We start from the raw sequence: 16,132 nt of genomic DNA, 5'->3' as shown, positions 1-16,132 counted from the left end.
TTTCAGATGACTTTTGAATAGTAGCACGAACTAAATTACTATGGTAATTAATTTATCTGAGGGACCACCTCTCCCCGATCACATCAGCCCATCCCATTAGACCTGGCAGGGAAGGTACACTATGCATTCCAACGGCCAGGGACTTGCATTTGGTGGGTCTCAGGAGGTGGGCCTTTTCTGTTGCGGCTCCCTCCTTGTGGAACATTCTCCCCCTGAAGTTAGGCTCACCCCTTCCCTGCTGTCATTTAAGAAGTCCCTCAAGACATGGTTGTGTCATCAGGCCTGGGAGTCTTTGGGAACTGGAGACATTCTTAGATGGCTCCACTATGATTGATATTCTGCTGTCCCTGTGGGGTTTGTTTATTTTAAAAAAAATTTAATTTTTTGATAAGGTTGCATTTTAATAATCACTTTTTCATCTTTTATAATGATTGTTTTTATGTATTGGTTATTTTATTCAATGATTGTATGCCGCCCAGAGTTGCTTTGTGTGAGATGGGCAACTATATAAATGTGATACATACATAAATAAATAAATAATTTTTAAAAAGTTGATTTAGAAAAGTCTTCCTTTTCTCATCATTATTTACTTGTTCCTGGAGAGAACAAAAGGTGAGAGAAGACCATTATGTAACTTTGCTAGATGGCACCGGAATTGGTTGCATCTAGAGACAATCAGGAGTCCTGGTTCAGTTCCTATTGGAGAACAACTATACATTTTAAAATTCTTATCTAATTTTCAAACTGGGGCCTCCTCTAGACCTTCCACACCATGGTATTACAGGTCAAGTTTAAGCCTATAGCTTCTTAGGGTAAAGAAAATGTCATAGTTCTCTGTAACTTAAATCTTTCATAATAGCTTAAAAGATGGTGGCCTGGACACCAATTACTATATGGATAAAGGATTAGTGGAGGTAATTTCACTCCTTTATCCTATAGGCAAAGAGGACAACAATGTTTTCACGCTGCCTAAAAGGACCTTAAGCACAGCTATGAGGGTTCTGCCCAACAAAGCTGCCCATTTCATCCAAACAGGAATGCTGTTTATGACACAGCCAACTATTGTCAGAATTCTGGAGAAACTGTTGAGTCATTTGCTATTGCTCACACGAACAGACTGGATACTGTCTGTTTGCCAATTAAAAGAGACTAACACCTTAGCAGTAGTGCTTGGAATTTTACAGAAAGAACTTTCTGAAAGAATGCAATGAATAGCGTTAACCTTTCAAAAAGCCATAGAGATGACAAGACAATCTAACTGATACAAATCCAGTTCAGGGAGAACAACAGATTGGAGAATTGGAGCAGCCAGCTTTTAAATCATTAGAAATTGCAGCCCCCTTGCAAAGGCAAATTCATTCATGACATTTTTGCAAAAGCAGATCAAGAGAGCTAAGAAAAAAAGAGCTGAATAATCTAAAAAATTATCTGCAGCAACTCCCCCTCCCTTTTCAAACTGCAGGCACAAGATGTGGAAAAGTTAACATTAGAGGATTTGCCTATTGCAGAAACTGTTAATAATAAGACATTTTGTTTACAGAAATCTAGAACTTCTAGAACAATAGTGGTCTGTGTTACACAACATGCTAAGTCATAATGTGGCTTGATTTTGGCTGCACGTATTGAATAAACTCAGCCAATTACAGTTTATACAATGACGCACATTTAAACAAATTGGCGCAACCTGCAAATATTGCCAGTCTATCAGCTAGTATGGCCAAAGGACTTCAGAGATGACTAGGAAACACTTTGCTGAAGACTTCTGAATATACTGGAAAACATTATAAGACAAGGAATCATGTTGTCAGCTATGGCAAGAGAACTCCTGAAATATACACCAAAAGCAAAATGTCTAATCCAATGTTGCAAGCAAGCAAGTGCATTAGATGAGGTTTAGTATTGGAACAGACATAAAAAATAAAATCTCTATACCTTTATCTATTAGATCTTTGAAAAGACTACCAGCTGCCTTTTATATAGTGGAAAATCAACATTACCCAGCTGCTGTACTCTATACTTCTTCTCTTGCTTGATAATACAGGTGGTCCTCGCTTACCAACCACTCGTTCAGCGACCGAAGTTGCAACAGTGCTGAACAAGTGGTAGTTACAGTGGATCCTCAAAGTTCCAGCCATCGCAGTGCCCCTACGGTCATGTGATTGTAATTCAGGCACCTGGCAACCGGTTTGCATTTACAATGATTGCAGCATCCCAGTCACATGATCACCATTTGCAACCTTCCCCGCCAGCCTCCCACAAGCAAAATCAGTGGGGAAGTTGGCATGTCATTCTGGTAAGTCCCTCTGACCTTCCTGTGCTAGTGCCCTGCCCTGCCCTACCATCCAACCCCCAGTCTTCCTGTGCTCATGTGTGTCTTGCACCATGCCTTCCAAGCCCTCCCCTGGCCTCCCCCAACTCATGCACATCCTGCACCAGCCCTGCCAGGACCTCCCCCTGCAGCACCCCCATCCCCCATAGCACTCCTGCTGCACCCTCGCACTCATTACCTGGGACTCCCGTCACTTCCCATTTAATGACCTCTTGGTTTAATAACCTTTAATGCATCTTGGGGTTACGGCGGCAACCAGGACTGCCGGGATTGTCATTGCTAAGTGATGCAGTTATGTGACATCATGCTTTACGATCGCATTGCTTAACAACAGCAATTCCGGTCCCAACTGCTGTTGTAACCCGAGGACTACCTGTATCTTTGCTTTAATTGAGAACGCAACCAAATTTACAAGCAGCAGAGCTCTAGTCAGCTCTCACACCACTCAACCTAGCATCTCCTTAATATTTAACCCTAGCACATATTTTCCACTGTTAGGCTCTGGCCTCGTATTTGAATTCCAGCTCTTCCAATTCTGCCATTCTTATGATGTCTGTGGCATATAATATAGCATAGTACCATAATAAATATGGTAAATATGGTATTATGGTATATTATATGCCACTACCATAATAAATTGTCTACATTATGGCGTGATTTATACAATCAAAGACCTTTCTGTTTTCAGTAAAAAAGTATATCTCCTTATATTGTTTAGTTTTCTTCATTTGTTCCACCTTACATTAACTATCTGATCACACCCCTCTACTTTTCTGAAACCAGCCTGTACATTTGGCATGTTTCTTCACATGAGTGGCTCAAATTCAACTTTTATATATCTTAATCAAAAGCTTGCTTGCATGAGGAATTAGTAGAACAGTTTAGTAAATTGCATTCTCTTGGATCAGCCTTCTTCCATTTAACTATAGTCATTGATCATTTCCAATCTCTGGACCATACAGTCTTACGCCATACTGCTGACTCAGAACTGCATCTTCTCTTGCAGCTTTAATCAGTTCAATGGGCATTTCATCTGCACTAGGTGCTTTTCTATTTGACAGCTGGTCTATTACTTACAATATCTCACTTTTAAGTGGAGTCAGTTCCTCAATATACTCTTTCTCAGCAAATGTTTCTATTATTTTATCATCCCATTTGTATAGGGTTTCCATCTTCTTTCAGTTTCATTTGCATCTCTTAGATCTCTTCCATGATTACTCAGATATTCCTATCTTAGCTGTAAATTGCCTTGTGATTTCTCTGATTTTCTTAAAAATATTTTGCACCTTTACTGTGGATTATTTTAGCTTCACCTCTCCCCTGCCAGCAAAGATAACACTACTAGAAGCTTCTGCCAGCATCACTCTCAGGGTCACTGAAGCTTCCAAGCCCTACCATATCAAGATAACAATCCTCTAGGATGGTAAAACTGGATAATTATCACGTTTTAACAGCTAACAACTAACTTTAGGACTGTATAAGAAGTGATCTGTAAAAAGATACACAAATATGGCATGACCCATGTGAAATGGAAAGGAAAGGCTTAAGATTATTTTACTTCATATCATGGCACTCTTTATTTGCCTGCTGTACTATTCAAAGTATTCAGCCCTCTGAATGTGAAATTTTCCTTTCTCATACACAAATACACTGCACAACACAGCTAGCTCTCAGATAAGGATCCCTTACTCCTAATTCACAAGACATTTTCAGAGACAGCATTATTGTTTTTATCTGGGGAGTCATCAGTAGAAATGGGGAAAATGTGGAAGAACATTCCATTGTAATGCTTTCCATATGAAAATAAATCTGGAATATATTATGTCAGAGCTAGTAGCTATAATTGTTATAATCAGAAATGGTACAAAATGCTGTCTGTATTTTCTGAAAGCAATTCAAATTACATCAATGTGAGCTCTATTTAAAAAGGCAGGATTTAGAATATGGAATATGTGTGCAATAAAACAGGCATAATGACAATCGGCTTTGCTTTGAGATTAGAAGAAAATTTGCAACCAAGATGAGACTGGCAAGGAAGTTCTTCAGAATTTGGTTTTACCACTACATTTAGTTTATTCATAGTTTGTTGTATAAACCATAATTGCCTGATTCACACATGAGGCTCAAGCCAATCACAATGCTTAGAATTAGACATCACTACATGACTTAGCATGATAGGTGAACCCAGCTTTTGCCAGAAAGACTGGCTCTCTCATGCTTGATCTGAAACTAATTCATCAAGGAATGCACTTTGATATCAATGGGAACTTCCCTCCTACAGGAAACAGCACTTAAGGCAGCAAATTTTACTAGGACTGCAGCATAGTGGGATAAGTTTAAGTCTCTCCTCCACGCATACCTTAGTCTTAAGCCTGATACTTATCCAGTTTCCTCTATCACATCCATGCAGGTTAAGCGTCTTGCACATAACAAGCACACAAATTTGGCCTTTAGAAATCGAAGAGGGGAAGATCCAACACTGATATTCTGTTCTAACATCTTTCATTGTCCAGGATGGACATTTTGGCCGATTCTTAAAAAGGTATTATGCAACTAATAGGATTTTTCCTCAAAGGACCAACACAGCTATAATTTCTTTGAATTTTCATAGATTAATGTAATGTTTTCCAGCTTGTGCAATTATTGTATTGGTGGCTAGTTCTGCCAATAATATAAAGTCTTCTTTTAGCCATGATAAATTCACAAGTCTGTGGCAAGAGGATCTTTTTCTGTCAATGTGAGAATAATGGCTGGGATACCTATGAGAAGGAAGAATTCCTGCTCTTGGAAAGTTTACAACTACAAACTCCTTTCTAACTACTGCAGCTCTTCAGACTAGACTGAATCCTGTGAGAGCCTTTCAGGAACAGACAGGAAAGAGTTACCGAGTATAGGATTTATCTCCTGCAGAATTCTAGTCATGCTCTTTTAGATTCTAACCAATAATACTGACTCATCTGCTGTTGCAAAATATACAATATCAATGCGACATCAGTCTGTATACAGGATTATAGTAAGGATCACTGAAATAATTCTCCTTTTTTTTTTTTTTTAGCAGAATACTACTTCTAAATATATTTGCATATGTCCATAAAATTAAGGCAGATTAACTTCAGTACTTAAAAATAAGCATCCAAGAAGCTGTGAGGTCTGAATGGCAGTTCATGAGGCTGCTCAATATTAAGAGAAATAGTGGAATATTTCTTACAACACAAACTACATGAAATTCTACGGGAAAACACATCATTCTAACTTTTAAACCTGTATCTTTGTTAAATATTCTCACTGCACAGGCTTTCCTGATTTAAGTATCTGTATGGATCAAGTATTCTATTTATAACCTAAAATCAATGGACCGGCCCAAGTTTTTAGTATCATAAAAATTTGTCACATTCCATGTTGAAGCAATCAAAAGCTCATGCAAATGGTAGAGATGAACCATTTAGTAGCAAGTAGTAATGCTGCACTCTATCATTCATTATTAGAGTATTGAAATTAGTAATATAAAAAAACATATTGTTCTTATAAAGGATTTTTCAGGTTAAGGGATCCCTAGAAGGCATAAAAGCAACACATTTTTAAAAAAAATTAACTGAAACACTGCGCTTTCCCATTCCCTTATTTAAAATACATAGTCTGATTCTCTAAAGAAAACAGGAGACTATATCAACAAAATACCTTCAGGTCGACTGTACAGTAATTTTTGTAACGTAGGAAACATTATAATCCACCTTTGAAATCATTCAGATGGAAATAAATCCAATGGGATCGATATGTTTTATGCTATTTTTTAACAAATCTAATTTTGGGCTACGGAGACTTCTCCAATTTGAAGAATAACTGCAACACCATGGAAGGTTACTTTACTGAGCATCTTTTTTATTTCATTATTGAGAAAACATATTTGCTCTTATTTTGTAAGCAAACATGAAACATTTGGGTTTGACAAAATGTTTCAAAATTGGATACAGAAATATCTTAAAATGGCATATCACTGTGAATAGAAAATTATTTTTGAAATTCTGAAAAAGCAAAACATCCTTGGCTCACTAAGGGTACTGTCCCTGAAGAAACACTCACAGGTGTTATCTGTGTATTAGAGTAAGCTCCAGCATGTCCAAAGAACAGTATTTAAGCAAATACCTAGGATGTATATCTTATGTCTTATATAACTTTTAAATTTGTAACTGTTTTGTAAGATTTTCTAATACAGCAAACTAGATTATCTCCAGAAGCACCATCACATAACTCCAGTAGTGTGTTACAAAGGATAAATAATGCAAAGGTTTGCACCATACATGCAGACATTTGGTGGGGAAACTATGTATATATTACATGAAATTAGATAAATTACTCTGTCCATGAATCACGGGTATTGTACTAAGATAGCATTTCCCAAGTAAAATCTTGTAGCAGTAATTAATCTAATTGCATTCCTGGCGTAACACAGCTGCTTCTCAAGTACAGTAACAGAAGCCAAAGAAGCCACTAAAACTGCTTACACTATCACTACTCGGCATGGAAACCACAAGCCCATGAACTCAGGAAGCGGCCCAGAACTTTCAAACTTTCCATGCTATATCAGAAAGCACAGTGTCAGCCAACACAGCTACTCCTTATTGGTCTCTGCAACTGAGATTTGCATCCTGTGTTGACAGGAGAATACTTTAATTTTGAGGAAGGAGATGAGCAGCCTAAGAGAAAACTGACACAACAACAGTGGAGACTAGCTTACTGCCTCTGTCATTATAGAGCCCAATTCACTGAATTTGAAGGGGCGGTTGAAAACAAGGGGCTCACTTGGGATGAAACAGTGAGAGATTCTGCAAATGTTCTTCTAACATTATTCCAATAGGTACTTTATCTTAACCTTGATGTATCTTCTCTCTACACCATTATAAAGTGCACAATCTTCCATCAAATTTCCTACTTGCATCAATTTCCCTGTCTATTTCCTGTTCAGTTTACTCCTGGTGAACTGCTGACATCCCTCATAAACAATTCTCCAAGGCTGTGTTCACACCCTACAAATGTTTAATGAGCAGTGATTGACTGAACCCCATTATCTGGTTTTATACAAGACAGGAAACCATAAACCAAGGGCATTAACAAGGTTTGTGCAACACGTACAGCTAAAATGTGGATGGCTACCTTGTGACTCAGTATGCTGTGTGTATCCCACCAGTATATATGAATTTATGAATGAACTTTATGGTTCATTGTATTGTGCAAAATCAGTTAACCAAGCTTTAGTTAGCCAAGGGTTAGCATGTTGTGCGACACACACTAGCTTATTGTGCAACTACAGACCTCTCCCTTGCCCCACCTGACCTTGCCCTCCCTACTTTTGTGTATTCAAAAGCCTCCTTGCATCTACTTCAGCCCAACACCTTCACTGGTCAGTTTCTCCCACTTTCACTGCTCCACTTCTCAAGATAACTCAACACTGAAGACAGGGAGAGGGTCACCAGATTTTGCCTTCTAACAAGACAGGCGCATAGCTCTGCTTCCTTTCAGGCAAGAGCCAGACCCCAGGGTATTAAGCCCGGCTAAGCCTTGGCTATTAATAACCTTCTTGGGTATTTGGCAGCCTAACCAAGGCTGAGTAAGCCGAGTCCAGAAACGAAATCCTCCAACGGAGACGTGCGGGCGAACGTGGGGGGGGGGGGCTGTGCCTCCCACTCACCTGCGGGGGGCATCGTAATCGTCTCGTTGGCGTTGCTGGAGCCTATGTTGTAGATGACCACGGCCGAGGCGTTTTGGGAGGCGGCGTGCCGAATCTTGTCCTTGTAAGTACAATTCCCTTTAGGAATGAGGGCGATCCAGAGCCTGCCGGACCCCGGCACGGCGAACCTAGCATTGGGGTCGCAAGCTTGCCTATCAGCGGCCGCCGAGGTCATCACCACCTGCCCCCAGACCTCGTTTTTGGGCGAGTGTTCCCCGTAGCGGCCACACTCCGTTTTTTCGCTGCGCAGCTCGCTGCCGCCGCCGCCGCCGCCGCCGCCGGGATCTGGATAAGTGATGTTCACGAAGGCCGTGTACCATTCCTCTTTTTCGGCCACTGTGAAATCCAGGCACAGCAGATGCACGAAACAAAAGGAAAGCAGCCATGTTGAGAGAGCCAGACTGCGGCACGCTTGGATCACAGACATTGCCATCTTCGCCTGCTTCGGCTGCTCCTGCTCGTCCCCCCGTGCGCGTGTCTGCATGTGGGCGAGCGCGCGCGTGGATGTGCGTGGGGACACGCCAGTCCGCACTAAGCCGAGGAAGGTGGGCGAGCGCCTCACCTTTGCAACCCGAAGGCTGGCATTTCGCCTCTTGGCGGGCGCGTTCGGGGGTTTCGCGTCTCAAATAGCGTAGGAGCGGGGCAGCTCGCGACCCTCGGCCCGCCTGAGCCCTCCCGCCTGCCTTCCCTTTCGCCTCTGCAGCCGCCGGCTGCTCAAGGAAGACGGGAGGCTTCGGCTGGCGCGCCCGGCCAAAGGGGCGCCTTTTCGGTCCCAGCGGGGCTTCTGGAAGAGAGCGGCCGGAGCGGCCTCCGCCTGCTCCCAGCCGAAGGAAAAGCCCCAGAGAGACTCCCTGCGAGCGCTGCTCCGGCGGCGTCGAGTCGACTTCTGCTCTTGACCTCTCCCATTCCTCCCCAGCCCTGCCCGGCTAGGTTTACGGCCGACTCTTGCCAGCGGAAATGTTTTGTTTGGGGAGAGAAAGGGGGGAGTTTAAGAGCTGGAAGGGGTCGTGCGCAGGAGGAGCTTGGATATGATGTCAAGAGCTCCCGCTGCTCCGCTTCGGAGCCAGCTCGGTCCCGGAGAGGCAGGGTTGACCTCTGCCGGTAGACGGGGAGAAGGCAAGGCAAGGCAAGGCAAGGCAAGGACGCATTAACGCGGGAGGCCGCGGGCAAGGTGAGCCCTGGCTTGAATCCGAGAGAATCCCCACATCCACATTCCTGCCCCAATACGCTCACAGACTGGCGCAGCTGGACGGCGGAGTCCTCCGGTGCTGAAGGGACGGGAGGGACCACTCTGAATAGTCCTTTGCAATAAAACGAATCCACAGAAAGGAAAAAAACAAAACAAAGCCGAGAAATACCAGAATGAAGCTTGACCTGGAACTCTTCAACCTGATACAACAGGAAGGACTGCTGCTGTTGTTTGTGTCAATTAAGGCATCTCCACCTTCACACTGATTTTTGGCGTAATCAGTACTATCACTTAACCATTTCAAGAGTGACCTTATTTTTATTTATTTATTTGATTTCTACCCATTGCTGCAGGTTCCAATCACATCAAATTACCCTAAAATGTCCACAGTACAGACAATAAGAATTTAAAAAAAAGCAATCAAAATAACATTTAAAACTACAGTATGATAAAATACGGCTGAATTTAAAAATTACAAAGATCGACCCAAAAATCTTAACATTCATAATCAAATGCCCTCCGAAACAACTTTGCTTTCAACTGTTTCCTAAAGCCTAACAAAGTGGGAGCTGACTGAATTTCAGAAGGAAAGGTAATCCACGAGGCAGACCCAGCACCAGAAAAACAGAACCTGCAGGTCTCTATACTTCTAACCTCACAAAAATGGGGAACTACATATTTGTTGAGTTGAAACTGGATGGAGAAGACACTCCTGGAAATATCTCATGCCAAGCCATATAGGGCTTTAAAGGTAAAAAAACTGCCATTTGAATGGCACTTGGGAGCCAGTAGGAAGCTAATGCAGAGCACTGGTATCACATGTTCATATCGATGTGTAATCCCAATTGCAGTTTCTGGGTGGTCTTCAAGGGGAGCCCCATGTAGAGTGCATTACAGTAGCCTAAGTAAGTATGATGAGGGCATAAGTTACTTTGGGACATTCTCACATTCCAAGGCTCACCCATTTGAGCTGAAAAAATGTCTCCTGGCCTCCATCTGTCCATTGAACAGCAGTTGTGAATCCAGTAAGATGCCCCCCACCCCTGTTGAGAAATTGCTCCTGTAGCGGCAGTGCTCCCCCATCAAGAGATACCTCTGAAGACTTCAGAAAACTGCAATGTGCAAACAATAACTCCCTCTTAGCAGGTGGCAACATCCAACTAACCCTGAAAAATCTCAGCTGGAATCGGTTAATATGGGGATGGGATCCCACTAGAAAATCCCAAGGCATGGACTAAACTAAGAAATTGGGGGGGGGGGGGTTCTAAAAGAAGGCAAATGTCAGACAAATTCTGATTTGTTGTAAAGCAAACTACACAGATGTAGCCATGTAGTCACCAGGAATCAAATATAACTTGAGATTTTATTTCCAGAGTATATTTATGGCAACTAGTAAGTTACAGGCCATTCTCTTTCAGCCCAACCTACCATTCAGAACTGTTGGGGGGAAAAGCAAGGGAGACCTCACACGCACTATCTTGAGCTCTTGTGAAAAAGCAAGAAACACAAACAATAACAAAACTGCAACCTCCATTTCATAAAACTTGAATTAAGAATTGTACCATGCTTGTTTTACTTTGACTATTAAAAAAAAAAAAAAACTAACTGAGCCATGAAAACATTTTAGCAAATGTTTTAAATAAAAGTATTTATTCATGGATTCCGTAGTTATGTATAAGAAAGATATGAATTTCTATTACATACTAACTTGATTCACATTTGGTTTACTGGAGCTCAGTTCATTAACTAAAGTATACAATGGCTCTGTGTTTTGTGTGAACAAAGCTCTTAACTTGATACAAAAGAAGGAAGGAAAACAGGAATTGTGGCTAATTCAAGACGCTGCATCATCTTTTGCATTTGTTTAAAAAGGCACTCATGCAAATGAAATAATGCTCAGAAATCAGAGAGCCAGTTTGGCATAATGGTTAAGGTGTTGGCCTAGAAACCAGGAGACTGAGTCCTAGTCCTGCCTCTGGCATGAAAAACTGGCTGGATGATTTTGGGCCAGCCCAACTCACCTTACAAGGTGGTTGTTGTGGGGAAAATAGGAGGAAAAAGGAGTATTGGTATGTTTGCCGCCTTGAGTTGTATATGGGGGGGAAAAAAGTGGGATAGAAGTCTTAAAAAAAATTGTACAAGAAACAGGTGTGCACACATTCCAGATCATGAATTGCAAGCCTGGAGCAATCATTCCAAAGTAAACATCACTAAACAACAAAGGGCTTTTTTGGTCTGCCTCTCATCTACAAAGGAACAGCCTTCAGCCCAGACATTCAGACATTCAGCTATGAAACAAGAAGTTTTGATTCAACCAGTGATGATGTGTAGATTGGTCCTTGGGAAGCAGCATCCAAGCATTCAATCTGTCAAATGCACAGCATGTATGTAACTGCATGTGACTACAAAATTTCAGTGTTAGCTATATATTTCAAAACTCAAGTAGTGCTCCTTTCCCCCTTTCTAATGAGGTTAGGCACACATTTAAAACTGTTTGTGTTAGAAACGACTCACAAGAACATATTGAGTATGAGGTCCATGCAGTAATCCAATATAAAAAAGGAGAAAATAAAAATTTGCTCAAACAATAGAATCTTGCTTTCATCCTCCTCAGTCTAGAAAAGGTCTCAGGGAGCTTTTGATCTTAACTCATTAATTACTAACACTATCTCTTTTTTGGTATAATTTTTATTAAAGATTTTTTTAAAAAGATAAAAACTAATACAAACTATTATAAAGTGATAAAAAGAAGAAGAAAGAAATCAAAGAGAAAACTAAACGTGCAAGGAAAAAAGTAAAAGAAAAATAGAAAGGAAAGAAAAAAGATACAGTTTCTGATCTTCTTTACAGCAGTTATAAGTACAATTATAAATTTATCTCTTATTCTATGGTTACAACATAATTTTTTTCTATAGTCTATCCTGTCTAATCATCAAAACCATAAATCATAAGTTCATTTTTTTCTCTTTCATGCAAACAGTCCATAAGGGGTTTCCAGTCAGCAATAAATACATCATCTTTTCTCTAATCAAAGAAGTCAATTTAGCCATCTCAGCAAGTTCCGTCATCTTCACCAACCATTCTTCCATTGTGGGTAGTGCCGAATCTTTCCATATTTGTACATTTAATAATCTCACTGCAGTTATTATGTATAAAAACAAAGTTCCATGACTTTTCTCCAACTGTTTGTCTATCAATCCCAAGAGAAAAACCTCTGGTTTCACTGTATATTAATCTTTAAAATCCTCTGAATCAGTGTATGTATTTGAATCCAGAATTTTTGTTACTAACACTGCTATCCAATGCAATTGCTTGTGAGAAAGTGCCATTTAACTCAATAGGATATGCTTCTGAGCAAACATAAAACAGCTGTGCTGCATGTGGATCCTAGTGACCCAATGAAACAAACGGAAGGAGATTCTCACAAAACAACAATATAATCTAGCTCTCCCTGCCTGGCATGTGCTTAGATATGCTGATTGCAGTTCCAGCTACTAGTAGTTCTGTGAGGTACAGCACCAAAACATTTATAGGTTGGAGGAGTCTGATGACCACCACCTATACCACCTTTTTATGAGTTTCTAAAAGCATCATTATGTTCCAATTCCAAAGAAGGGCAATGCCAAAGAATGCTCAAACTAACGCACAATTGCACTCATTTCACATGCTAGCAAGGTTATGCTCAAAATCCTACAAGCTAGGCTTGAGCAATACATGAACCGAGAACTACCGGATGTACAAGCTGGGTTTCGAAGAGGCAGAGGAACTAGAGATCAAATCGCCAACATTCGCTGGATCATGGAGAAAGCACAAGAGTTCCAAAAAAATATCTACTTCTGCTTCATTGACTATGCAAAAGCCTTTGATTGTGTGGATCACAACAAACTGTGGCAAATTCTTAAAGAGATGGGAGTACCAGACAACCTTACCTGTCTCCAGAGAAATCTGTATGCGGGCCAAGAAGCAACAGTTAGAACCGGTCATGGAACAACCAATTGGTTCAAAATAGGGAAAGGTGTACGACAAGGCTGTATACTGTCACCCTGCTTATTTAACCTATATGCAGAGTACATCATGAGAAATGCCAGGCTGGAAGAATCACAAGCCGGAATACAGATTGCAGGGAGAATCATCAACAACCTCAGATATGCAGACGATACCACCCTAATGGCAGAAAGTGAAGAAGAACTAAAGAGCCTCTTGATGAGGGTGAAAGAGGAGAGTGCAAAAGCTGGCTTGAAACTCAACATTAAAAAAACTAAGATCATGGCATCTGGACCCATCAATTCCTGGCAAATAGAAGGGGTAGAAATGGAAGCAGTAACAGACTTCATTTATTTGGGCTCCAAGATCACCGCAGACGGAGACTGCAGCCATGAAATTAAAAGACGCTTGCTCCTTGGGAGGAAAGCTATGGCAAGCCTAGATAGCATATTAAAAAGCAGAGACGTCACCTTGCCGACAAAGATCCACATAGTCAAAGCTATGGTTTTTCCAGTAGTAATGTATGGCTCTGAGAGCTGGACCATAAAGAAGGCTGAGCGCCGAAGAATTGATGCCTTTGAACTGTGGTGCTGGAGAAGACTCTTGAGAGTCCCCTGGACTGCTAGGAGGTCAAACCAGTCAATCTTAAAGGAAATCAACCCTGATTGCTCATTGGAAGGATCGATAATGAAGCTCAAGCTCAGATACTTTGGTCACCTAATGCGAAGAGAGATCTCTTTGGAGAAGACCCTGATGCTGGGAAAGATTGAAGGCAAAAGTAGAAGAGGACGGCAGAGGATGAGATGGTTAGATAGCAACACTGAAGCAATGAGCATGAAACTGAGCAAACTCAGGGAGGCAGTGAAGGACAGGAAGGCCTGGTGCAATATGGTTCATGGGGTCACGAAGAGTCGGACACGACTTAACGACTAAACAACAACAACAAAAGCATCTAGTAGAGTCTGACCTCCCTCTATAAACAGGATACTAAGCTAGATGCTTTCGTTTTATACAATAACCAGGCTCCCATGGTTTGTTAAATACAGCATAACTGACTAGCTGCAACCTGTTAAGCTATAAATCATGGTTTAAAAGCCATAGTGACAGATATGGGAACTCTATCTATTGTGCAAAATTTATGTATACAGCTAGAGGGATGATTCTGCTTGATATCTGTCTGTCTGTCTATCTGTCTATCAATCAATAAAGACAGTGCGGTCCCTGTAGCTGCAGGGCATTCTTGTCTCTATAGTCAATTGCCTTGTTCTACCTACAGTAATGCTGAGGACAGTCTATATATACTACAGTATAAAAAGCAGGTTATGTGGCTAGCCTGTATTCCAAAGTATGACCTTCCATTTGCCTTAAGTTATCTCCCAAACAGAAAATATAAACAAACATTATACTCTAATCCACAGTGACATACCCCATTAAAGATAGTCTACCGTCCTGGTTTATGTAATAAAATGGTTTTTGGATAAATATCACATTTCTATGTCTACCACCCTTTCAGTGGGTGATGTCTCACTGGCAGAAAAAAATTGATAGACTGTTCATGGCATTTGAATACTACATATTATATTGCACTTAGTTTTCTAATGTATTTTTGCTGCTTCATTCTTCACTGCCCCGAGTCGGCACAATAGGGGCATTTTACAAATATTCTAAATAAACAAACATATAAATGTGTTAAGATTTATTCTCACTTTCTTACTTTGTATAAGTCTGGCTTTTGGCAACATTTAATTTCAGGCTAGATTCACTCCTGATCTTTTTTTTTTAATATCAAGGCTGAACTTTGGAAGGTAGACATTTATAATAAAAACAGTAACCCTGAGCAAATGCGAAGTATTTTTCTCCTCACTGCTGAATAAAAATCACAGTGGCTAGGTCCACACATTGCACTGCCACAATTTGTTTAATGATAGCTAATCATAATAGTTAATTGTTTGGGTTCGCACCACACACTAAGCCAGGAGTACAAACAGTGGAGCCCAGGGGCTCATTGCAGAGCTCTGCAGAATAGATGGGGGTCCACTCCTTTCACCTTTTTTGTACTTGAGGGCTCTGGGAAATTTTAGTGGTAAAGTAAGTCCTTAAAATAGAAAGGGACCTATTTTCCCTGTAAATTCCCTCCACAAAGTCCCCAAAAGCATGAAAAAGGGCTTTCAGTTCTGCTTACTGTGACTTTTCTCTTCCATCCCTTAAAAAAGTTGAAAGGTTGCAGTGTTTTTGTTATCAATAGAGGAAACTATAATCTTGAAAAAGGTTCTCACTGTCTACGAAGAAACAATTATTTTTGGAGGAAGAACCTACCCAGCACAATACCAAATTAGAATGTAACAATTACAAAATAATGGGGGAAAAAACCCTGCCTCTCCTATATTTAAAATGTAGCCTTGGTCAATCCACAACCCAATCAAGGTTGTGCACCAAAGTGATAAGTTGTGATTTACAACCACAAAGGCTGGGTTCACTTAAGCACGCAACTCAAAGTCAAAATTTATTATAGTTTAATACAGTTGCAATTCCAGCCAGTGAACTATTATAAGGCAGCTGAGGGACTGTCCCCCTTCAGCTGCCAAAATCGTATCATATACAGCTTTAGAGGAATCATGAGCCAATATTTGGCCTGAATCCACAACTCCTTCTCCCTTTCCAATTATAGCCTAAGAGCAATCACCCAGAGAAAGAAAAGGGCTTCTGAAACTCTAATTCAGTCTTCCTGTGTCGGCTGGAGTTGACGGAAATGGCTGTCACATTTTATTTTCTCTTACAAACTTTCAATTTAGGACTTTGATAAAACTACCTTTGATGTATATAAGCCTACTGAAAAGATTGGCCCAGTGGCAGAAGTGGCACTCTCTTTGTGTTTGTACACATAAATGCATGCATAAACACAAAG

The 16,132-nt window shown here is 40.8% G+C and overlaps 1 protein-coding gene across 1 annotated transcript in view; it reads right to left on the bottom strand.

Annotated features, from left to right (window-relative positions):
• Positions 1-9,473, bottom strand: part of RNF150 (ring finger protein 150) — an 88,953-nt gene extending 79,480 nt beyond the window's left edge. The window contains exon 1 of the mRNA XM_088132826.1: positions 8,016-9,473. Coding sequence (XP_087988952.1) covers positions 8,016-8,538 — 523 coding nt within the window. The 5' untranslated portion in view covers positions 8,539-9,473. The remainder of the gene's footprint in view (positions 1-8,015) is intronic.
• Positions 9,474-16,132: the final 6,659 nt, after the last annotated feature.

Source organism: Python bivittatus, unplaced genomic scaffold (assembly GCF_059951505.1).
Source record: "Python bivittatus isolate LINGU-HERP-01145 unplaced genomic scaffold, Pbiv_v1 ctg000070_np1212, whole genome shotgun sequence".
NCBI lineage: Eukaryota > Metazoa > Chordata > Lepidosauria > Squamata > Pythonidae > Python > Python bivittatus.
Note: the sequence above shows the minus strand (reverse complement) of the source record. Positions and strands in the feature narration are given on the sequence as shown.